Raw genomic sequence first — 23,562 nt, 5'->3', positions numbered from 1 at the left:
CTGTGGGAGTTCCCAGGGCTTTCTGCTCCTCCTCTTTGGCATCCACCACAGCCTCGCATCCTGGCTGCTGTAGACTACAGTGGCCAATGGTCTCACACATAGCCTTGGCACAAAATGACCTTCCTTTTTTTTTCTTTTTTTGAGTCGCACTCCATTGCCCAGGCTGGAGTACAGTAGCACGCTCACAACCACCCCAGCGTCGACCTGCTGGGCTCCACCTTCCAAGTGGCCGAAACTACAGGTGTGCACTACCACGCCCAGCTAATTTTTGATGTATTGTAGAGACAAGGTCTCACCAAGTTGCCCGGGTTGGTCTCGAACCAGTGGGCTCAGGCAATCCACTAGCCTCGACCTCCCAAAGCGCTGGGATTACAGGTTGAGTCACTGAGCCCGGTTGACCATTCTTTATTGCACCCCAAAACCACCTGAAATGCCAACAGTGGCTGCTCCTGTCACGATGTCCATCCTCCTCCAGAGAGTGGTGCAAGGCAGGCAGATATAAATGGACAGAGGGAATAGTCTGGAAACATCCTGGCCCAGGATGTGGTGGGGGCAACTCCTATTCCCAGTATGTGACAAGATACCAGGGGACACACAGGAATTGTCCTCTCCAATCAGGTGTCCCACTGCATCTTTGAGACTTCCACAGGTCCAGCCTGGGAGAGGAGACGAGTTGAGACCTGAGGGTTGTGAGAACACTAGGGGCTGGGACAGAGGGACATCTCCTGAGGACATGGGGAAGTGTCAGGATAGAAGAGCAGGCAGGCAGCAGGGGGCAGTAGGCAAGAAGAAGAAGGAGGGAAGGAAGACACGAGAGGGACAGTGGGCAGAGGGGTCCCATCTGTGAACATGCAGATCTGGCCACTAGGCCTGGGATGCCTAGGGAATAATCCCCCTTTCAGAGTCCTTGGAGATAGCCTCAAAAGATTTGGGAAAGCTGGAAATAAACACAAGGGAACCAACTAGGGAGCTTGGCCATCACTCCAGGGTCCTGGCTGGGCCACTCCTCTCCTCTCGGGGATGGGGACCTAGCACAGCTGGTACCAATAAAGCTGGGCCTCTCCTGTGTCTGACTTCACAGGCCCAGGATGCCCCTGGCTACCAGGGGGATGCAAGGGAGGGTCATGGAAGAGAGAGGACCTTGGGGAAATAGAAGGGAGACATCATGGGTGTGAGGAAGGAGAAGAAGCCACTAGGCTGCCAGCCTAGCACCTAGCTGCCATCCAACCCTCACACCCTGGCCCTGGAACCCTTGGCCAGATTCCCCATCCCAGGGACTGCCTAGTTGTGAGAAAAGCCCCCGTGGGAGAAGGCAGGGAGGTTGAGAGCACAGGCAGCAGTCTTGGACAGGCAAGCCAGTGGGTTAACCTCACAGTCCTCAGCATCCTGGTCACCCTGGAAGTGGATGGAGTCTGCAGAGTAGAAGGAGGGGTCCTCATCAAAGAAGTTGTAGGGACGGAGAAAGAAGCCCATGCCATTTCCCACCGTCACCGTGTTGGGAATGTCCTCTGCATGTGGGATGTGCAGAAAACCAGCTGTCACCCAGGCCACCAAGTCCTAGCAGGGAAGAAGAAAGAGGATCACGAGGTCTGGCTTTGCTGATGACGAGCCCCGCAGGGCTTCAGCTCAGAAGCCCAAGGACCTCGAGTCTTTCAACAGCTTTTTCTACTGGCCCAGAAGTGAAAGCATAAACAGTCGTTTTCATAGTGGGAAGAAAGGGGGCTTCCCTCCATCCCCCATCCTGTGGTGTCTTATCACAGCACCCTCTGCCTGCCTATCCCTAGAGGGTGACACCACAGGCTTCAGCTCTGCGCCCACTGCCCTCAGAACTCGAAAGAGGGAGGAGGGAAGGTCAGGAAGGTCTGGGAGGCAGAAACAGGCCAACACTGAGAAATTCATCCCTTAGTAGTCAAGTCATGAATGGAGAAGCTTTAAATACAGGAGATGGGATTTTCCCTGGTAACTTCCATCATTCCTTGAGTCCTTGAGACCCAAAAAGGATGCAGTGCACCAACTGGAACTTGGAGAGCCCTGGAGTCTCGAGGACAGGCTCAGGGCCTCACCCAGTGTCTGCAATGGACACCCAACTTGAGAGATTCCTTCAAAAGGTGATGGGTCAGATCCATTAGGGAGCAGAAGGCAGGAGTCAGCTCCCCCGCTGAGGAGACTGAATGGCTTTTGGGGACCCTCCCAGAGCAGGCGAGGCTTACCCTTGGGCTCACCCTTCCCACCCTGCTTTCCCCTCCCCAGTCAGCTGACCTCTCCAGCGATGGTCTCATTGTTGATGAAGTCACTGAAATCCACAGTGGGGGCCCAAGGGTCATTCTGATTGTAGATGCTGCTGCTCCTGGGCTCTTCCTCCTTCCGTTGGGTCACGGCCAGCTGGAACCTAGGGAGGCACTGGTCAGGCCCATGGCCACTAGCTCTGACGAGCTCCCCGCCTAGGACCGAAGGGAGCTGAGTGCTCAGACCTCAGCTTCCCTATCTCACTCACACAACAACTCCACTCAGTGGGGTCACATGTGAGTCCCTGCCATTTCACAGCATGGCCCTTCCCCCATCAGACACAGAGATGAGTGCCCACTCCTGGGCTTTAGCCTACACCGGGAAGATGTGCCCATCGTGAGGTCTTTGGATCACAAGGACATCCTTCCTGAGATCTCGCCTCCCTTCAGGACAGTGTGAGCTGAGTCTCCTCCAAGGTTCTCTCCTGGTCTCCCCTCCCCACCCACTCTAGGCAGCCTACCCACCACTCACCTCTCCCAGCTGAGGGCTCTCTTAAGGGGGCTGTTCTGAGGCAGTGGCTCCCCAGCAAATCTGAGCATCTGGATGCGGTAGCCACGTGGGTGACCCCACTTGTTGCTGTGGTTGCTGGCCAGGTACAGGTAGTGAGGGGTGGCGCCTCCCTCAGGGAAGGTGGCCTGCTCCTCTGTCTCCAGCAGCTTCCGGGTCACCTGCAACTTCTGTATCTGGTGCTCAGGGCTCCAAGGCACAGCCATGGGGACAAAGGTCATGTCCTCAGCCCAGACCCAGTTCTCCAGTCCTGCCCGGGGGATTGAGGGGGAAAGGGCCTGTCATGCAGCTGCTCTGGTCCCTCTGGACTCTTCCCCACTTGGCTTCAGAGTGGGGGCCAAAGAGCAGCCCGGAGCTGAGCATGGCCCCTGCTGCCCTCTCCTCAAAGAATCCCAAATCCTTTAGACAAAGCTGTTGACCTATACATGAAAAGACTTCATTAAGCATTTCATTCCGTTTCACCCATTTGTCCTGTCAACATTCATGAGCAGAGAGAACTGTTTTTGCCCTTAGGGACAGAGGTGACTGAACATCATTCTTGTCTTCTGCTCCCGACCCAACCAGGAGAACTGGACTGCCCTGCCCGGGGAGAGAAGCATAGCCCATGCAGATCCCAGATCACAGGGATACAGATGCAAAAAATCTCCTGGGCAACTTTTCAGCCTGGCCTTAAAGGATGTCATCAAAAGCAATGAAACAGAAGGGCATTGTAGGCTGGGCAAAATTAAGCAGCCTGACTGTGTGAATTGTGTATCCAGGGACAGGGAGTGTTTGGGTGTGGCTAAGGCAGAGGTCAGGGAAGAATCCACAAGGCAGGTTGGAGGTGCCCAGAGAGGACAGGGTCTGAGGCTGCTCTGTGGACCCACAGGGCATGGGAAGTGAGAGCTGTGTGTGTGGCCGGCTGGCGTTGGTGGCGGGGACCTCTGGGCACAGAGTGGACCTTGGATGTGACAGCCACAAAACTAGAGGCAGCTGAGAGAGGGTTGGCACCTGCTAGGGGGTGGCAGTGTGACCCGGAGAGGTATTTCAGGCTCAGAACAGAAAGAAACCTGTTGATAAACTGAATGTGGAAAAGGAAAACAAAAAGACAAAGATGAACACGCCAAGGCACCAGGTAGCCTTGGCTGTCTCTGTGATCACCAACTCCAGGAGGACCTGGAATGCTCTGTAGGACCCATGAGGTCCCCTGCCCTTCAGAGAATTGTGCCAAGAGGAGGGCCCATCTCCCAAGAAAAAGCACCCTGGGGTCTTCCATGTCTGCCTGCAGGTGCCAGGAACTTGTTAAGCTGCAGACAGACCATCCAATGCACGAGTACTGCGGGCCAGACACAGAGGAATGACCTGGAAAACAGATGGCTGCCTCCGGGAAGTAGGCCCACATACATGGAGGCAGGCTGGCAGCTGTGCACCCAGCCAGGGAGCTAAGATCGGAATGAGACTCAGCAGCCAAGTCTCTCCTACCCAGCAAGAAGGAAGCATGAAAATCCAAATCTTCCTTTCCTGCATAACCTACATCAAACCCAAAGCACATGGGAACTTTTCAGCCTTTCTTCTAGAATCCTTGCCCCATCAGGATGTCTTACCTGCTATATCCAGATCCACTTTGAAGTGGGCACGGTGGGTGTGGACTGTGCCGAGCGTGTGCTCCCCAACCTGGTTCCCATACTTCCGGGCAGCACCGAAGAGGAACGCTGAGCTGATGTAGCCTGTAGCATGGACTTTCACTTCTATGGCCCCATTGGAGTGGAAGACCATATCCCACACATAATCATAGTTGAGCAAGGTGGACACAGACCTGACGACCAGCACTGTCTCTGCAAGGCCCCCAAAATAGTGGGAGTGGAAATCTGAGTGGTGTCGCCGCAGGGGGAGGCCCTGGTTCTGTTCAAACACACAAAAGGCGTCACGCATTGTCTTGGGGACCTGGGACTCCAGGAGGAAGTGCCAGTCCATATAGGTGGCCAGGTAGGGGCAGTCCACTCCACGGGTCAGGGGTGTGGTGTACTTGCCCATGCCAAAGCTACCATCCAGATAGCGGGTCATCATTGCTCCTGGGGAATTTCCACCATAGATAGCCACGGCCTCTTGGAGGCTGATTTCGTAAGCCAGCCGTTCTCCCTGGAAACGGACGTCAAAGATCCTTGGGCCACTGAAAGCTCCAAGGCCAAAGGAGAAAGTCCACAACAAAGAAGCCACTTGGCCCCCCTGGACACTGAAGCGGGGGCCCTGGGGATGGAATTGCAGAGGGGGAGCTGGACCCGGGTCCACTGGGGACTTCAGGGACCATGACGCACCTGTGCCATTTTCTGGGATCAGCACCACATTCACTGTGCCAGCCTCAAATTGCTCCTCAAGCTGGGCCAGGCTCTCGTAATAGCGGCCCTGATAGAACACCTTCCGGATGGTCCAGCGGGCAGGGTCCAGGGCCTTGTGGTCCACCAGCAGCTCCAACCCCACGGGGTGGAGATAAAACCCGGCTCCCGAGATGTTATAGTAGAGGCCAAACCAGGTGGCCCTGTCCCCAGATTGCAGACCACGAGGGGCCGTGGTCATCGTCACCAGGTTCCGTCTCTGGGACTTGTAGAAGCAGCAGTGGTGGAGCAGACCATCAGCCTGGGGCAGCTCTCTGTCGAAGATCATCTGGTCTATGTCCAGGTACTCTCGAGCCAGCACCGGGCGTCGGTGATAGGGCTGGGGTCCGCCATGACGTTCCATGGTCACATCTCGCATGTAGGAGGGCCGAGGCAGTGGCCCCACTACTAGCTCAGTCACGTTGGGCTGGGGTTGTCCGCCAAAGAAGATGATGGCCAGGGCCTCCCGGGCAGGTGCAGGGCTTCTTTTGTCCAGGTGGGCCAGGGCTGCAGCCTTGGGGGGCAGCTGCAGCTCCACTGAGAAGACACAGTTGTCTGAGGGCCGGGCCTGGGCTGCATCCACCAACCCTGGCCCCAGCCGCCGGATCAGGAAGCTCATCACGGCTGTCAGCTCCTCTCGGCTCAGGTCTGCAAACAGCTGACTCTGGCCAGGGTGTGTCCAGGGCTGGGGACTGGGCGATATGAAGGGGCAGCTAGGAGGCTGGCTGGGTTCACCCCCATCTCCACCCCTGCCCGCTAGCAGGACACAAACCAAGGCAAAGATGGTGATGACAGCCAGAGCAAGGAGTACTAGGATGGTCTTCTGGTTCATTGTCCCACAAAGAAGGACAGAGGATTCTACCAGAGTGGAGCCAGGTGTTCTCAGACCCGCAGGACAGGGGATCTCTTGGTTTCTCGACTGGGGGCTCTGGGACTCTGGCTGAGGCTCCCAGTAGTCGGATGCCTGGGACTGAGGGTGGGAAGGACGCGGGAAGGCTGGCGCAGGGGGGCGGGGAGGTGGGGACTAGGGGGCGGGTCTGAGGGGCAGCCTGATTTCTTACAGACCTTACATGGCTTTGTCCTCCAGGCTCCAAATCATATTCTGCTCTCTGGGTCAGGGTTGGAGTCGGGGAGAGCTGGGCTTGGGGGCAGGGGAAGGAGCATTTCAAGATAACACAGCTGGCCAGCCTGAGCTGGAAAACGCAGCATCAGCCAGCAGCCGCAGCCGCCAGAGCAGCCCCTCACGCCTTCAGCCCAGCTTCTTCCACCACTGCCACCTACTCAGGCCAGATGTTCTCTTTCCTGCAACTTCAAACTATTGTTCTCCTTCCAAGAAAACCCCCACCTCCAGCTCCTTCAGCTTCCCAAGCGACATTCCTTGGCTGGGTCCATCCCCCTTGTCCTCTCCTCCACTGCCAATTTCCTTGGCCAGAACACTTAGTATTCTCCAGGGGACTCTAAACACTTAAAAAAGTCAAACAGAATAAATTCAAGAGAAAGTTTGCAATACATTTAATTATAAATTACACGTAACATCTGCTTCACAAATTTCGTCTACTCTTCCTTCTGGATGCACAGGCAATAAAGACATGGCAGGTATAATGCAAACACCAGCCATTTCTGAGTGGTAGGATTAGTGATGTTTTGCCTGACTATTTTATTTTGTTTTATTTTATTTTTATTTTTTATTTTTTTTGAGTTGGAGTCTCATTCTGTTGCCCAGACTGGAGTGCAGTGGCCGCTCCTGGCCACAGCAGCCTCGACCTGCTGGGCTCCGGCGATCCTTCCGCCTCAGCCTTCCGAGGAGCCGGAATTACAGGCATGCGCTACCACTTCCGGCTGATTTTTTGATTTATTGCAGAGATGAGGTCTCACCAATTTGCCCAGGTAGGTCTCGAACCCGCGGGCTCAGGCAATCCACTCACCTCAGCCTCCCAAAGGCACAGGATAACAGGCTGAGTCACTGAGCCCGGCTTGCTTGACTACTTTAAAATCATTTTTATAATTTATCATTTTTTTAAAAATGGATAGCTGGGTGCAGTGGCTCACGCCTGTAATCCCAGCACTTTGGGAGGCAGAGGCAGGAGGACTCTGAGCTCAGGAATCTGAGACCAGTCTGAGCAACATGGCGAAACCTCATCTCTACAATAAATCAAAAAAATTAGCTGGGCGTAGTAGTGCATGCCTGTAGTTCCAGTTACTTGGAAGGCTAAGGCAGAAGGATCACCTGAACCCAGCAGGTCAAGGCTGTAGCAGCCCTGATAGTGCCACTGCACTCCAGCCTGGGTGACAGAGTGATACTCCAATCCAAAAATAAATAAATAAATAGCCGGACTCGGTGGCTCAGCCTGTAATCCCGCGCCTTTGGGAGGCTGAGGTGAGTGGATTGCCGGAGCCCGCGGGTTCGAGACCCACCTGGGCAGCGAGACCTCATCTCTACAATAAATCAAAAAATCAGCCAGGCGTGGTAGCGCGTGCCTGTAATTCCGGCTACTCGGAAGGCTGAGGCAGAAGGATCGTTGGAGCCCAGCAGGTCGAGGTTGCGGTGGCCGGGAGCAGGCCACTGCACTCCAGTCTGGGTGACAGAGTGAGACTCCAACTCAAAAAAAAAAAAAAAGTATAAAATATCAAAAAAATACATAAAAAGGAAAATAAAAAATGGATAGAAAATAAGACCTAGCCAAAAGGCTCTACAGGGATTTAGTGTGGGAGGTGGCTGTTTGGAGAGGGTGGGGTAGGAGCAGGTATGAAGAAAACAATGGGAAGAGGAAGTGGAAAAAGAGAACTGCGTCTCAGCCCCCTCCTCCACCACACCCTCAGGGGCAAAAGCCTTGGAAAGAGAAAGAGGGTGAGTCCAGGACACAGGCTGCCAAGTGGGGGAGGCAGGCCACAGGGTTGACACTGCAGAGTCCAGCATCCTGACCTCTCTCAAAGTAGACACTGCCTAGGGAGAAAATGGAGGAGTCCTCTTCAAACAAGTTATAGGGTCACAGCAAGAAGCCAACTATTTCCCAGCGTCACTGGGATGTCCTCATCATGGGGAATGTGCAGGAAGCTGGCTGTAACCCAAGCCACCAGATCCTGCAGGAAGAGGGAGGAGCTGAAGGCCTATGGAGGCCAGACCCAAAGAATCACCCTTCAGCCTCAATCCCCTACCTCTAGCCTCAGCTTGGCTTCCGCTCTGCCCAGCTTCATGCATATACAATGATTGGAGTAACCCATGTGAGCAGCTGTGGTGGGGGTGGTGAGGGGGAAGTCAGTATCTCACAGCTAATCTCATCCTGGGAGGGTGACCTGCATGGTTCATCAGAACACTCCTTGGGCCCCACATGTGAGAACTGAAATCTACTAACCCTCTGACCTATGACTAGAGGCTGGGCAACCAAGATGCCAGGCGGAGAGGAGCCCCTCTCCTGACCCTAGGGTGACCAACCTCTCCTTAAGAGGGTTTCATTGTTGATGAAGTCAGCAAACACCACTGTGGGTGTCCCAGATGTCATCCTGGTAGTAGATGCCACTGCTCTATAGCTCCTCCTCCTCCTTTCTCTGGGTCACCACGAGCTGGTATCTGACCAGGATTTGTTGTAAGAAAATGGTGGTGTAGCTGGGCTCGGTGGCTCAGTCTGTAATCCCACGCCTTTGGGAGGCTGAGGTGAGTGGACTGACTGAGCCCGTGGGTTCGAGACCCGCCTGGGCAGCGAGACCTCATCTCTACAATAAATCAAAAAATCAGCCGGTCGTGGTAGCGCATGCCTGTAGTTCCGGCTACTCGGAAGGCTGAGGCGAAAGGATCGCCGGAGTGGGCGACAGAGTGAGACTCCAACTCAAAAAAAAAAAAAAAAAAAAAGAAAATGGTGGTGTTAGAAAATGTGAGGGGCCTTTGCTGGCCCAGAAGCTGTTTGGCTCTGATTCTGTGTGAGACCCTTTCCCAGCCATATCTGCATGGATCTGAGAGGTGCAGGAATGAATGGGAGGCCGCGAGGAGTGAGTTGGGATCTCCACAGGCTGGGTGGGGGCCAGGCTGGGCTTTTCCTTCCACCCACTGCCCTCCTCACCTCCCCCAGCTGAGGTTGCTCCCTCTCCCTGTTGCTCTCCAAGGGCATGCGTATGTCATGAAGCTCTGGATCTGGATTTGATACTCTCACTGGTGGCTCCAGGCATTAGTCTGGCTGCTGGCCAGGTAAAGGCAGCGGGGAATGGGGCTTCCCGAGGAAAAAGTCGTCAGGACCTCCATACCAGGAACTGCTGGGTCAACTGTGGGCACTGTAGCTGGTGCTCTGGGTTCTAGGGGGCGACCACAGGTTTAAACACCATGTCTTAAGCTACCCCCAGTTTTTCAGCCCTGCCAGGGTGAGGGGCGGGAGATGAGGTTCACACTAGGTGAGGCTGCTGGCGGCAGGCCCATCTTCCCCATGATGCCCACTGCAGTGGCCTGACAGAAGGCAGCAGAGGGCATTGAAAAGTGCTGTGCAAGCCGGGCTCGGTGGCTCAGCCTGTTAATCCCGTGCCTTTGGGAGGCTGAGGTGAATGGATTGCCTGAGCCCACGGGTTCGAGAACCACCTGGGCAGCGAGACCTCATCTCTACAATAAATAAAAAAATCAGCCGGGTGTGGTAGTGCATGCCTGTAATTCCAGCTACTTGGAAGGCTCAGGCGTAAGGATCGCCGTAGCCCAGCAGGTCGAGGCTGCGGTGGCCGGGAGCGGCCACTGCACTCCAGCCTGGGTGAGAGTGAGACGCCAACTCAAAAAAAGAAAGAAAAGTGCTATGCTGGGAGCCAGGCACGGGTCAGGGCTAGCTCACCTTGTCCACTGAGGTAACCACTAGCCAAGTGTGGCTAAATTCAATTCAGTTCCTCAGTGACACTAGCCCATTTAAAATGCTGTTGCCACACTGGGCTGGTGGGTATGGTTTTGAGCCACAGTGCAAATACAGAACACTTCTATCATTGGAAGAAGTTCTATTAGCATTGGTGCAGCAAACAGACCTGGGACCAGTTTGCTTCTCTGATTCTTACTTTCTGAGTCCCTACACTGGGCATGATTAAAGCTGTTCTATGGTTGTGCCCCATAATGGAAAAGCACATGCAATTGATTAGTGATATTCTTACTATGAAAAAGAAAATGGCATTTGTCTTGGAGAAGCTAGCTGAAAACCCAATCTTGAGCCAGGCACAGTGGTGCATGCGTGTAGTCCCAGCTATTCAGGAGGCTGAGGCTGGAGGATTCCTTGGGCCCAGGAGTTTGAGGCCAGCCAGGGCTATATAGCAAGACTTTGTCTCTAAGAAAACCTCAATTCTCTTCCAGGTCCTCTGTGTACTCCTTCCAGCTCTGAGACTTCACTTCTATCTCAAAAGGTGGGGAGTACTTCCAGTCTTCTTCAGAAGTGAGCAGATTCCTATCTAAATGGTCTGGGAGCCCCTTTGGACGTCTACTATATCCCTGTAACCTTCATCATCCAGCTCAGCACTTGGTCACACTTTCTGCAAGTCTGGACTTTCAGTCCCTTTAAATGGGACCTATATGAAGGCGCCTGACACAGGCGGCCTTCTATTGATGCTAGTGCCTCTGTGGTCCTTGTCCTATGTGCTGGTGCTTGACACAGCCTCTGTGACTCCACATCAGCTTGTGCTGCACACCCTAGGGATCCAATAAGTGCTACTTCCCAAAATAAGGCTTTAATGTCGAAAACGCTAGACACTTCCAATCAGAAAATCGTCATAGTCCAAATACACCAAAGGGTAATCCAGCCAATAATATAACTTCAACCATGTTATTTTATTTTATTTTTTTTGAGTTGGAGTCTCACTCTGTCACCCAGGCTGGAGTACAGTGGCACACTCATGGCCACTGCAACCTCAACCTGCTGGGCTCAGGTGATCCTTCTGTCTCGGTCTTCCAAGTAGCTGGACCTGCAGGCATGCACCCCCACCCTGGCTAATTTTTTTACTTAACGTAGATGAGGTCTTGCCAAGTTGCCCAATCTGGTCCAAACCTGTGGGCTCAGGCAGTCCTCTTACCTTGGCCTCCCAAAGTGCTGGGATTATAGGTGTGAGCCAGTGCCTAGCCTCAGTCATGTTATTTTCTTGGTTCTTCCTCTCTTAACCACAATGCAAATACAAGTGCGAGAGCGTGAGCACGGGCACATGTGTGCACACAAACATCACGTTTTTATACTTGAGGATAAAAAAACGTTTCATAAGAAATCTGCTTAATTACTACATTGCATCATACTTGGGCAGTCACTTCCTGCCCTGTCTCCCCTCCCCCTCCTTAGTTCTCCCAACCGTAACGCAGAGGTCTGGTGGATTTCTAATTTTCTTTGAGGATCTACAAGTCTGTGATTTGGTTAAGTTTGTTTTCTGGCCTCAACAGAATCTGTCAGGAGCAGTAAGTCCTCTTTGGGCTTTGAGGCCTCCTTGAGAAATCCCTTTATACACCTGCAGTAAGCCTAGTGCATGCCTGCCATGTCCCGGGAGAGTCCACTGTGATGACAGGAATGGGACGGCCCTCCCCAAGAAGAGTGACACTAACCTGTGGGACAACCCTCAGCTATGGTAGCCTCTTCCCATGCCCCAGGTCCACCCCTACCCTGAAGACTCTAGACAGACTGCTACTGACCTCTGCTCAGGCTCTGGTTCTCCCCAGTCCCCCAGTGATCTTCAGAATTAGGAGGAAGCAGTGTCACGCCAACCCCATCTGGCATCAAACAAGTCAATTCACCCACTCAGTGTCACAAAGACAGCCTAGCACAACCATTACATTTAAACTAGCTTCACAATTGTTGCAAATCAGAGGGTCTGGGGGATTGGGGCTGGACAGGGAGCCCTTATCACCTGCCAGATATCTGGCAGCCCAGTATAGACTGCAGATGAACACACGCACAGTTCTTCCTCTCACCACGGTAACTGCAGTGCTAACACCTGCTCCTGCCTCTTCTAGAGATCTCAGCTTGGTCTGGTGATTCCCTCTCTCTATCCTACCACCCTCATCCCCTCTGCACTCACCTGCCACATCCAGGTTTGCTTGAAGTGGAAGGTGTGCATGTGTACCACACAGTTTCCAAAGAGGAGGCTCTCATCTCCCCCACTCAGGAAAGCTGTGCTAATACAGCCCATGGCATGGACCGTCCCTTCAAGTGCCCCGTTTGGGTGCAACACAAAGTCCTAAATGTAATCATCATAATTGCCCACAGATGACACAGACCTGACCATAGAGACCGAGCTGGCCGAACTGCCACAGATATGACTCTCAAGGTAATTGTGGTACCTACAAAGGAGCAGTCCCTGTGAGCAGCTGGACTATCCTTCTGCCCACTAACATGTGGATGTTCACCATCGTGGTCTGATAGGGGCAGTCCATGCCTCACACCAAGCCTTGACAGTTCCAGCCAAGTCCATATCTGCTATCCAGATAGCGAGTTATCATTGTCTTGGGTGAACTGGCCCCATAAACAGACACTCCTGGACACTGACTTCATAGGCCACCTACTTGCCCTTGAACTGAGTATCAAAAATCCTCATGCTGCTGAACACCCCGTGGCCAAAGGTCCAGAGGGAGGATGCCACCAGGTTCCCTTGTACACTGTACTGAGAGCCCTGGGGCAAGAACTGGAAGAAGAGGACCTGGGGAGACCTGGACCTCAGGGATGAAGCCCCTTTTGGTGGGGGGAGAGGGACTCTAACCACTTCTAGCCAGTCAGCCTTAAACTCCCATTCCAACTGGCGCGAGTCTGCATAGCAGCACCCAAGGTAGAAGACCTGCTGGACAGCCCAGTGGGCAGGGCCCTGTGGTTCAGCAGTAGCTCCAGTCCCACCAGGTGAAGGAAAATCCCAACACCTGAGACGTTATGGTAGGGGGCTATCCGGTGGCTCGGTCCCCCGAGTGCAAGCCACAAGGGGTAGCATGCAGAATTGCCAAAGTAGAGCCACTGCAGTTGAAGACGGAAGCCATGAAGATAGGTGCCTTGGGAGCTCCACCTCTTTCAAATACCTCCACACCTGGATGTACTCAGTTCTCAGCACGGAGTGTCGGTGATAGGGCAGAGGCCCGCCATGATGCTCCATGGTGGCATCCCACATGCAGGAGGGCTGGGGTGGTCCACCAAAAACGACAATGGCCAGTGCCTCCCAGGGAAATGGGGGGGCTCACCCTGTCCAGGTGGGCCAGGGCTGCAGCCTTGGGGAGCAGCTACAGCTTACTGAGAAGACACACTTGTCTGAAGGCTGTCAGCTTCTCTTGGGTTCCTGTAAACAGCTGGCTCTGGCCAGGGTGTGACCAGGGCTGGACCCTATGGGACACAAAGCGGCAGCAGGGAGGCTGGCTGGAACCACTTTGGTTGGTCAGCAAGACACAGACCAGGGCAAAGATGGTAATGAGAGACAGTGTCAGGAATGCCAGGACTATCTTGAGATTCACGGTGGTTCCCAAAAGCTGATCAGTCTACTAGCTGCCCCTCCAGCTACCGCTCAAGTCAGGGTTTATATTCACTAGGATGGACAGGAATGGAGAAAACTCCGCCCGGTGGGCTGGACAGGAAACTTCTGACCTTGATTTATGTAATTCGGTTCCAATTTTCTGTCCTGCGGTTTGGCTCAAGGCACCACTACTTCCACATGCATAGCCTCTGCCTTGTCCTGAACTTCTACAGGCAGCAGTCAGCACCAACTATGGATTTCCAGCACTTACAGCAGATGAGAGGGCATCTGGATTAATGATGCTCAACTCCACCTTCCACCCGGAGGGGGCTGAGAAGAAATGCAAACCTCAGATGCCCAAGCAAGTTCTGCACACCGCCAGCAAGCATGAAACTGTTCACTCTCCTACTCCCCCGGCAAGGCATGCATGTCACAGCTCCAAGGATCCACTGCCCAGTTCAGCAGCACGTGTTGAATTCTGCTTGGAGCCTAATGCCAAGCCCTTGATTTGTGGTGTCAGGCTTTTTCCATCTATTCAGAGAAAGGGGGAGAGGCCGAGGGACTGGGTTTAACAATCAGATTTGTACACCCATTCCAGCTCTTTAAGCTGTGTCACCTTAGGGGAAATACTTACCTGAGTCTCAGTGTCCTCACCTGTGAGGATAAACCTACTCTAGATTCATGAAGATTAAATGTGACCATGCACATCAGGTGCTTACCAGCCTCATACAGGATAGGCATTCAAAAACTGCTAACTGTTGGTGTTCATCTCTGAAACCAAACAGGGCTGATGTTTTTCCATCACTCAAGACCTTAAAACTTTTTGCAGAGACAAAGAGGGGATTGTTGGAAACCAGAAGGCCACTTGCAAGGTGGAAGTTGAGAAAACTTTGTTTCAGAGGGAGATGGGTTTCTAGGCAGCCCTCCAGGTAATTTGAAAACCAAGTCTATGAGTTTCCTCAAGAAATTTTAACACATTATTCAGAGAGAAGAATTGGTATAAAGAAAAGAAAATGCCTGGGTGGGATATGCCTAGAACCAGGCCATTCCCTATGCATGGAACTACAGCAGCCTCTACTGGCGGTTCTTGGGTACCACTAGGGAAGGAAGGAACTGGGATCTGTGGAGTGGGCAAGAAGGCGGTGTGGGTTTGGAAAGCACCATTCAACTGAACGCAGACGAAGGACCCACCCTTGTTTGGTGGACAGAAGCCTCAGTCTTTCCACTACCCTAGAGAAGAGAGGCAGCCCAACTGGCATCACGACATCCAACAGGGTCGCTGGAGGAGCCTGTGGTGTCCCAATGTGCACACATATATGAGCATGTCTCTGGTCACCAGAGCATTGCACCAGGGTCTGCGGATTTAAAAAGAGGTCAAAGTACCTGTATTTTTTAATAATTTCTTGACATGGTAAAAGAATTTTACATTACGATCCAAGGGTGGTAGGGTGAGAGGAGGGCAACAGAACAAGCCAACAAACAAAAAGGGAAACTAAACACATGGTGGGAGGGGGAAGGGCTTTAGCTGGAAGGGATCTGGAGGGTGGGTGGGGCACTGCCCAACTAAAATGCAATTGATTTGTTACTGAGTACTATCCATGGGAAGACAGCATCCTGAACTCCTTCTCTACAGAATGTTGGGAGTAAAAATGATGCATCCCAGGTGGAAATATGATTAGGGGCTGGAAGACAGAGAGGAGAAGAATAAAAGTTGGAGACAATGAGAGCTGCTGGCAGGCTCACTGCAGACAGCGAGCGACTCTCCAGTAGTAGTAGAATAAAACACTGGGGGCTGATGAGGGTGAACACAGAGCTGTAACAGTAAGTGACTGGAAGATTCGAGAGATAGGAGGCAACTCTTCTACAGTTCTGACTTGCCCAGCATATTTCCACATACACAAATGTATATCTGTGCATGCATGCATGCTCGCACACACGTGCGCACGCACACACACACACACACACACACACTCAAATGACTGCTTTCCCTGGAAGCACAATACTATAAATAAGAGAAATATTTCCCAAAGGGAAAGCCCAACAGGAGCAGCAGCACCTGGACTGCACAGCTGCAGACACCCCACCCCAATTTACAATTGGCCTGAGAAAAGCAACCAGGAGCAGCCAGAGGACCAGCCTTTGTAATAACACCAAAAAGAGCCTGAGTCACAGAGGAAGGGCCCCCCAGGCCCTCTGCTTCTCATCTCTCAGTTCTCCTCTTAACTCACCCTGGGCACCAAGAGGCTACAATATCAGGAGGGAGGATGAACCCAAGACTTTCGCCTGGGTGGATAACAACTAGGACAGTTGTCACCTCCAGAAAGGTATGTGTGTGACAGGGATGGGGGAGGAAGGTATGTAAGGTAACGGAGTTGGAAGGAGTGTGTGTACATATGCACACATATATGTATACATGAAAACCTCCATTATAAAAACATCTGAAGGAGCTACGGACTTGACTGAAGGCCTAAGGTGTTTCTTGTCATGATCATGTTCAAGGTGGGATGTCTGCAGATACAAACCCTAGGTCATCACCAGGGCCACTGTGGCAGGGAGGATCCAAGGGCCAGGAAAGAGACACTAACCTCATGTGAAGAGAAGCTGGTCCCCCCCCCCCACCTCAGCTCCTAAAAACACCTAGCACTTTTTTCCTTCCAGTTCCTTCAGCTTCTAACTAATCATCAAATGGAAGAAAATACAAAGCCCAAGACACAGAAGGGAGAGAGGGGGAGAAAGAAACCCAAGCAATCTTGTGCCAACATCCTGCACACACAAACCTGGAGTTCTCCAGAAATTAGGACAGGTTGGGTGTGGGGTATTAGGGAAGGAAATAGAAGAGTTCCTGAGGCCTGAAAAAAAGAAGTAAACACATCACAGAACTAGATGAGCGTTTCATTAGGCTCTAACTAAAAACAGAGAGGTGCGATTACTATTTTCAGCCAGTTTCCCCATCACGATAGTCATGTAACAAACCAAGGCAATGTCGGTCTTGAGCCAGACTCACAGAGTCCCCTGGCCCTGGCCCTGGCCTCAGTACAGTGTCTCTGCATTGCTGCTCCGAGGCCGTTTGATCTTCTCGATATTTTTCAGGATCATGTCATGTAGAGTGACCTGGAAGAAGTGGAGTCAGGGGAATCACACATCTATACCACTACCACACCAAGAAAATGAGACACCACCCCCCACAAGTCCCCAAGCAGTCATTCACAAACAGTAAGTCCCTAGCGTTGTCGACAGGGTCTAAGAAACTGCTACTTTATTAAGCAAAAGAACATACAAAAGGTCCTCAAATCATGTAGCTTCAAATAATTCCATTTTGTTCAATGTCATTTGTTATAATGTTAACCAAAAAATTGGTTTGCTATGTGTCATTTCATTTAAAGCTGCAGTTTCCAAGAACCTACAGATGGTGCTAAGTGAGGACTCGGTGTAATCCCAGTTGCACTTACTGGAGCCTGCGTTCAGGTTGGCGGCTCTACCTCTCATATACTTTCAACTGGGTATAACTAGGTACACTTCCAAGGCCCCAAGTGTCTAATAACAACTGAGCACTTAACGTACTGAGAACTGCACTAAGTCCTTTAATGTTAATCTTACTCATTAAAAAAAAAAATTGCCAGGTGTGATGGCTCACAGCTATAACCCCAGCACTTTGGGAGGCTGAGGTGAGAGGACTGCCTGAGCCCATGCATTCAAGACCAGCCCAGGCAACTTGGTGAGCCCTCATCTCTATGATAAATCAAAAATTAGCCAGGCATTGTGGCACATGCCCGTAGTTCCAGCTACTTGGAAGGCTGAGGTAAAAGGATCACCTGAACCCAAAAAGTCGAGGCTATGGTGGCCATGAGTATGCCACTGCCCTCCAGCCTGGGCGACTGAGAGAGACTCCAACTCAAAAACAAAAACAAAAACAAAAAAACTGTCCAGTAGATGCTCTACATTCCCTTTCAGAGATGAAGAAACTAAAGTTTGAACTTGAACAATTTGATCAAGGTCACACATTACAGGTAGAGAGAACCTGGTTCTGAATCTAAGTCTTTTGACTCTGACACTCACATCTTAATCACTGTATGACATTGTACATCCCTCCACATCCAGCTAGGCACTCTCGATGACTCCATGGCTCTCAACATTCAGTTGAGGAGCAGAATTTGTTCTACTCATTTTACCGCTGCCCCCATCTCAACCCCTAGTTTCAAGAAAATTCTCAAGAGAACTAAGAGAAGCCAGGGCATCTGTGGGCAAGAACCGAGGTAACTCACGTATTGATTCCTCAGCTCTGATATGATGAGCCGAAGGCTGATATATTCCTTCTCATCAATCTCTGTCACGGTGCGGCGATAGTCCTCCTGCAAGGATAGGTAAAGGAAAAGGCTAGTTCCTGGAGCCCAGCAGTCTGCAGACAGCTCCTTCCGGTGGCAGGCACTCCTCCCTCTCCTGTCACCTCCACCCGCGGTCAAACAACCCTTACTTACCACATGGGGATATTTAGCTATTTTAGAAACCAATTTGGCTCTTGTAATATAATATCTGGAAGGAGAGAGAAGAGGAGGAAGCTGCAGAGACCCTTGATGGTGCCTACCACCTTGCCAGCCCCCAATTACTTAGCCAAGCCCAAGCAGCCCTACCTAGAAATCTGGTCCAGATAAGATGCAGCTTCACTCTCAACAGTTCTTAGTTCAGCAACTGTCTCTTCCTAAAAACAAAATAAAACAGGTGAGTCAAAGACCCCTTCAACCCACAGTGGCACCACAGAGAAAGAGAAGACAGACAAAGCAGGGGACATAAACATATTTCCCAAATCTCTCTTCCCAGTTTGTAATGCAAGCATGTTACCTGAATGGACACCCCAAAGTTGTTCCCATCTTCTATCCTGGGAATCAGGAGCTGTACCCACATTTTGACCTGGAGGGTGAGAAGACCAAAACACATATATGAGGATCACGGCTTCTTCTGAAGTCAGGAAGTACGATTCACGCTGCTGGGACCAGACACCAGAATGCAGGAGCTGAGATACTGAGCTGCCATCCCTAAACTACCCCATGCCTCCAGCCCTTTATCCATTGTTTTTCATAGTTCAAGTGGAGCTATTTGGGGCCAGCCCACAGGTCACTAGTCCCCACCTCACCGTGTTACATTTCTCGATCAGCAGCCGGATCTCAGGTTTCACTTTCTCAATAATGTCCACCAGCTGCTGGTTGCTTTTTAGCATTCCATTGGGCATCACAAACACCTTGGTTCCTGGCAGAGACATAGAGGTTAAATGATTGGGGAGGAGGGAGGCCATAGCATCTCCTACCTTTCTTTCTTCTTCCCCAGACCTATAAAATGCTATGACCTCTGCCTTCTATTTGTCACAATCCTACCATGACACCACTATTAGAATCAAAACAGGTATGAAATAACAGAACAACAGACAAGTGTCTAAAGTATGCCAAAAGTCTTAAGAACATTGAAGCAAATATACTAAAGACTGAATGCATCAACTACTGTCATCAGAGAAAAAAATAACTATGGAACTGGGACTTCTGTGAAAAATCTGGTAGGTGTAGCCTCCATCTCCAATCTCCCTCCCCTGGCAGTCCATATGAAGTCAAACCCTCTCTGTTTATTGGAAAATTAGGTCTACAGCGCTAAATAATGATAATGTTTGGAGGACTTAGGAATGCTGATTCCGAGAAATAAAATCAGATCTTGCTTCCTGGCTAGAAGAACACCAGATCCATCCTGCTTCTCATGGCTGCAAGTCGGGTGTAGGGTGAAGAGGCGAGGTGCTGATGGCGCTTACCTTGGAAGGCCTCTTCACACTCATCCAACCTTCGCTTCTTGTAAGTGGGCTAAGGACACAAAGAGGCAGGAATTAGCCTGCTTCAATATCCACATCCCCATCACAAGACATCCTTCAAGCAAGTTCAATCCCTTCCTCAACTTCAAAGATTGTCTTAATTTCTACACAATTTCCTAAGCACACATAAAGCTTTAAGAAAAAGTTCTTGCCACAAAACAATTTACATTCCAGTTGGGAGACCAGCCTTTCAAGAAACATAGCACATTAAGTAATTGGGGGAGAGAGGAAGATACAGGAGAAAGGACCCAATCAAGGCAGGGTGAGGATAATTAAGGGAATGCTGGTTCCACTTCCACAAGGAATGCTGTATTCAATCAACAAACATGTACTCAGCACCTATGTACCAGGATCAATGCTAGGTGCCAGGAATACGATGATGATTAAGACAGATGTGCAGCCGGGCTCGGTGGCTCAGCCTGTAATCCCGCACTTTGGGAGGCTGAGGTGAGTGGACTGCCTGAGCCGCGGGTTCAACTTGGCAAGACCTCATCTCTACAATAAATCAAAAAAATTAGCCGGGTGTGGTAGTGTGTCCCTGTAATTCCAGCTACTTGGAAGGCTGAGATGGAAGGATCGCCGGAACCCAGCAGATCGAGGTTGCGGTGGCTGGGACTGTGCCACCACTGCACTCCAATCTGGGTGACAGAGTGAGACTCCAACTCAAAAAAAAAAAGACAGATGTGCAAGTTCTATCAATGAGACAGTAATGCAAAGAACAATATGGTGTCATCAGTGCTGTAATGAAGTGTGGCCATATGGCTGATAAGAACTAGGTTCTAGCCGGGCTCAGTGGCTCAGCCTATAATCCCACGCCTTGGGAGGCTGAGGTGAGTGGACTGCCTGAGCCCGCGGGTTTGAGGCCCACCTGAGCAACTTGGTGAGACCTCATCTCTATAATAAATCAAAAAATTAGCCGGGTGTGTTAGCGCGTGCCTGAAGTTCCAGCTACTTGGAAGGCTGAGGCGGAAGGATTGCCAGCGCCCAGTCGGTCAAGGCTGCGGTGGCTGGGAGCAGCCACTGTACACTAGTCTGGGCGACAGAGTGAGACTCCAACTCAAAAAAAAAAAAAAAAAAGAACTAGGTTCTAGAGATGCCCAGAGAAGACAGGACTGCAGTTACACAGCAAAAAATTCTCATCCCGTAGCAAGATTCAAGACACTGAATTGGAGGTAAGTATGGTCTTGTTCAGAGCCATAGGGAATCCCAGGGAACCTGAGAGAATCTGTAACTAGTTGTGTCTTATGTGAAACTCACTCTAAACTCATGTCATAAATGAAAATTGGGGTCTAAAAGGTGTATACTGGAGTCATCACGCCTGTAGGACTCAGAGTCATAGTCCCCGGATCCCCATCCCACTGTCCTCTGTAAATGTTCAAACTTGCCGGAAAATAAAGGACAGAGAATCTACTGCTTAAGAACACAAAATAGGCCAAGCGAGGTGCTCAGCCTGTAATCCCAGCACTTTGGGAGGCTGAGGTGAGAGGATTGCCTGAGCTCAGGGGTTCAAGACCAGCCTGGGCAACTTGGTGAGACCTTGTCTCTACAACAAATCAAAAAATAAGCTGGGCATGGTAGCGCGCGCCTGTAGTTCCAGCTACTTGGAAGGCTGAGGCAGAAGGATCAGCTAAGCCCAGCAGGTCAAGGTTGCGGTGGCCGTGAGCGTGCCACTGCACTCCAGCCTGGACAATAGAGTGAAACTCAAAAAAGAACACAAGATAAATATAGGACACTTACACCATCCAGTCCATCATGGCTATTGGTGAGAAGAATGGGGTCAGGGACTGGGAGATTCATGTCTGAGTGGATCTGAGTTAAGTCATGGATGTTTAGGATTGGTTCCTGAAAGAGAGATGCCCACCAAAACAACATTAGTCTTTTCAAGCTAAGAAAAAAGTATTTCATCTGAAGGGCAAGATGAGAGTGCTTTACAGTTTAAAAAAAAAAAGAATCAATATACAATTTGCCCCATTTGACAGACAGACCAGGGCCAAAAAAAAATTGGGAAATTTAAGGAAACAAGGGGATCTCTCACCTTCAAAAAACTATCAAGTTCTAACAATTTCTTTGGGAAAAAATTTGCCACCAAGTCTTCTGCCTAAAAAGGAGGGAAAATAAAGCAGAATTAATAATTTTAGGTCTCTCTCAACAAATACCTCCTCTTTGGGAAACTCCCAACTATTAACCAACATTCATTTTTCAATTTATTTCACTCACCTCACTTGTGATCCGCTCTCTGAAAGAATCAACCTAAAATTAAAAAGGGCAATTTAGTACCCGGCAACAGAGGTAAAGGCAGATGGGAATCCCAAATCCAGCTGTCTTTCCCTCACCTTGCAATTGTAGTAAGAAGCAGAGAGGCCCCCATACTGCAAATATTTTATTTTTTTGAGGATCCATTTCTCCATCTCAGGAGAGGGAAGCAGGGCTTAAGACCCGCTAGTCTCCTCTCTCCTCTCCCCTCCCTCCCTCCTTGTGTCTGAAGCTGTCTGAATTTGATAAGCAGACAAAGGACAGGTAGTTAGGGGAGATGTGAGCTCACAAACGTGCCAGCCCCCACCCAGACCATGATATGAGGCAGGCCAACCGCCGAGGGCAGGAGCAGGGGTAGAGTCCGGGGGCGTGAACGTCGCTGGGCTGGGGGATTTCCAGCTGTCACTGTTCTAAAGCACTAAGTCCAACACGAGTCCACGGAGGTGTCCCCGGGACTCTCCATCATCAATAGGGTACAGAAAGCCATCCTATATTATCCTCTATTCCGATGCTGTCCCCAAGAGTTGGGGGCTGGGCTGAGCCAAGCGGAAACTCAGAGATGGTGTCCCCAGGGAGACAAAGACGGCATGGGGAGTGGGAAGACGGTCAGACTGCTGAGGGATCACTGCGAGGGGTAAAAAGGCCCGGCCCGGTGCCGCTACCTTGAGCTTCACTTCCTGATCCACCTTCAGCAACGAGGCCATGGCCGGGCCGGGCCGTGTCCGCTCCGCTGGAGACCGGAGGCGCTGTGGGCTCCGGGGAGGGGGCCAGAGGGACCTGCGGAATCTCGACTGTCCTCGGGACCCGGCCGCCCTCGCTGGCTCACGCACTGCTCGCTCGCTCCCTCTCCCCGTGCCGTCAGTCCGCCCGCCCGCCGGCTGCCTGCTGGTGCTCGCTCTCTCTCGCCCTCCCGGCTTTCGCCGCTCACGCCGGAAGTTACGTCACAGCCTGTCGCCGGGACTCCTGGAGACTGTGCACGTGCCTTGCGCAGCCGCACTGGGGCTCGGCTCTGGGCGCCGCGGGTGGGCTTCGGGTCGTCCGGACTCCTGTGCCGGCTTGGGGGGCAGTAAGAGGGAGGGCGGTGGGGGGGTGCTTCCCTGAGATCGGAGTCTCCAAGGGACTTAGGGGCTGTTCGCTCCTCTGCTGGCCCGGAACTCGTCTTCGAGGACCTTCGGAGCCGGCCGGTGGACCACGCCGTCGCGTCTAAGTGACGTAGTCTGGAGGAAGCCGTGGCCCGGGTCCCGGATTCGGGGTTCAGTCTCAAGTCGTTGGCCCAAGCTTAGGTGTTTAGGCTAGAGCCACCCAGAAGACAAGTTTCGTCGTACCGGGCTTTTGTGGTACATTTCTCCGCCACTTCCAGACCCCAGAGATCAACTACCTGCTGGGCAAATCGATGCCCAGTGTACGGTAGGGCTTGTCCAAGGCTACGCAGGGTTTCCAGTAAATCCTGGGCCACACTCAGATCGCCTGACTTCTAGGGCAAGGATGTATCCATTTTTCCAATGGAAGCCCGAGACTACCTCTTCACTCACCCATGCATTCATGGTATCGCTCAACATTGGCTATTTCACTCAATAAAATGGCCCAGGGCACTGTCTCAGAGCCTAGAAATATGCGAGTCACATCTGTAGGTTAAAATCTCCTAACAGCTGGGCGTGGTGGCTCACGCCTGTAATTCCAGAATTTTGGGAGGCGGAGGTGAGAGGATTACCTGACCCCAGGGGTTCTAGACTAGAATAGGCAACTTGGCCAGACCTCGTCTCTACAATAAATAAAAAAATTAGCCAGGCATGGTGGTGCGCACTTGTGGTTCCAGCTACTCGGAAGGCTGAGGTGGAAGGATTGCCTGAGCCCAGCAGGTCGATGTGAGTGTGCATTCCAGCCTGGGCAACAGTGAGATTCCAA

At 51.6% G+C, this 23,562-nt stretch overlaps 3 protein-coding genes across 5 annotated transcripts; all 3 read right to left on the bottom strand.

The window, feature by feature from the left end:
* Positions 1–1,183: 1,183 nt before the first annotated feature.
* On the bottom strand, positions 1,184–6,179 carry AOC3 (amine oxidase, copper containing 3). Of its 2 annotated transcripts, XM_008068234.2 has the most exons (4): positions 4,377–6,179; positions 2,758–3,043; positions 2,260–2,389; positions 1,184–1,557 (listed from the first exon to the last, which is right to left on the bottom strand). In XM_008068234.2, the coding sequence occupies exons 1-4, from the start codon at positions 5,974–5,976 to the stop codon at positions 1,282–1,284; spliced, it is 2,292 nt and encodes a 763-aa protein (XP_008066425.1). In that variant the 5' UTR covers positions 5,977–6,179; the 3' UTR covers positions 1,184–1,281. The 2 variants fall into 2 exon arrangements, with proteins under 2 accessions (XP_008066425.1, XP_008066426.1); XM_008068235.1 differs by lacking the exon at positions 2,260–2,389 and having other exon boundaries at positions 1,192–1,557; positions 4,377–6,125.
* A 1,688-nt stretch (positions 6,180–7,867) lies between these two features.
* Positions 7,868–14,818, bottom strand: AOC2 (amine oxidase, copper containing 2). Its single transcript, XM_021717650.1, is given in 16 exon segments — positions 7,868–8,150; positions 8,152–8,244; positions 8,574–8,632; positions 8,634–8,712; positions 9,200–9,383; positions 9,386–9,472; positions 9,475–9,486; positions 12,150–12,167; positions 12,170–12,432; positions 12,434–12,599; positions 12,602–12,928; positions 12,931–13,008; positions 13,011–13,115; positions 13,118–13,271; positions 13,273–13,575; positions 14,789–14,818. Coding segments are annotated over 16 exon segments (2,148 nt in total). The 3' UTR covers positions 7,868–7,960.
* A 103-nt stretch (positions 14,819–14,921) lies between these two features.
* Positions 14,922–22,607, bottom strand: PSME3 (proteasome activator subunit 3). Of its 2 annotated transcripts, XM_008068232.1 has the most exons (11): positions 22,320–22,607; positions 21,622–21,654; positions 21,440–21,502; positions 21,142–21,246; positions 19,348–19,396; positions 18,688–18,800; positions 18,396–18,464; positions 18,188–18,255; positions 18,035–18,089; positions 17,822–17,908; positions 14,922–16,670 (listed from the first exon to the last, which is right to left on the bottom strand). In XM_008068232.1, the coding sequence occupies exons 1-11, from the start codon at positions 22,359–22,361 to the stop codon at positions 16,590–16,592; spliced, it is 765 nt and encodes a 254-aa protein (XP_008066423.1). In that variant the 5' UTR covers positions 22,362–22,607; the 3' UTR covers positions 14,922–16,589. The 2 variants fall into 2 exon arrangements, with proteins under 2 accessions (XP_008066423.1, XP_021573326.1); XM_021717651.1 differs by lacking the exon at positions 18,396–18,464.
* Positions 22,608–23,562: the final 955 nt, after the last annotated feature.

Source organism: Carlito syrichta, unplaced genomic scaffold, assembly GCF_000164805.1.
Source record: "Carlito syrichta isolate Samal-C Ts95f unplaced genomic scaffold, Tarsius_syrichta-2.0.1 Scaffold309898, whole genome shotgun sequence".
NCBI lineage: Eukaryota > Metazoa > Chordata > Mammalia > Primates > Tarsiidae > Carlito > Carlito syrichta.
Note: the sequence above shows the minus strand (reverse complement) of the source record. Positions and strands in the feature narration are given on the sequence as shown.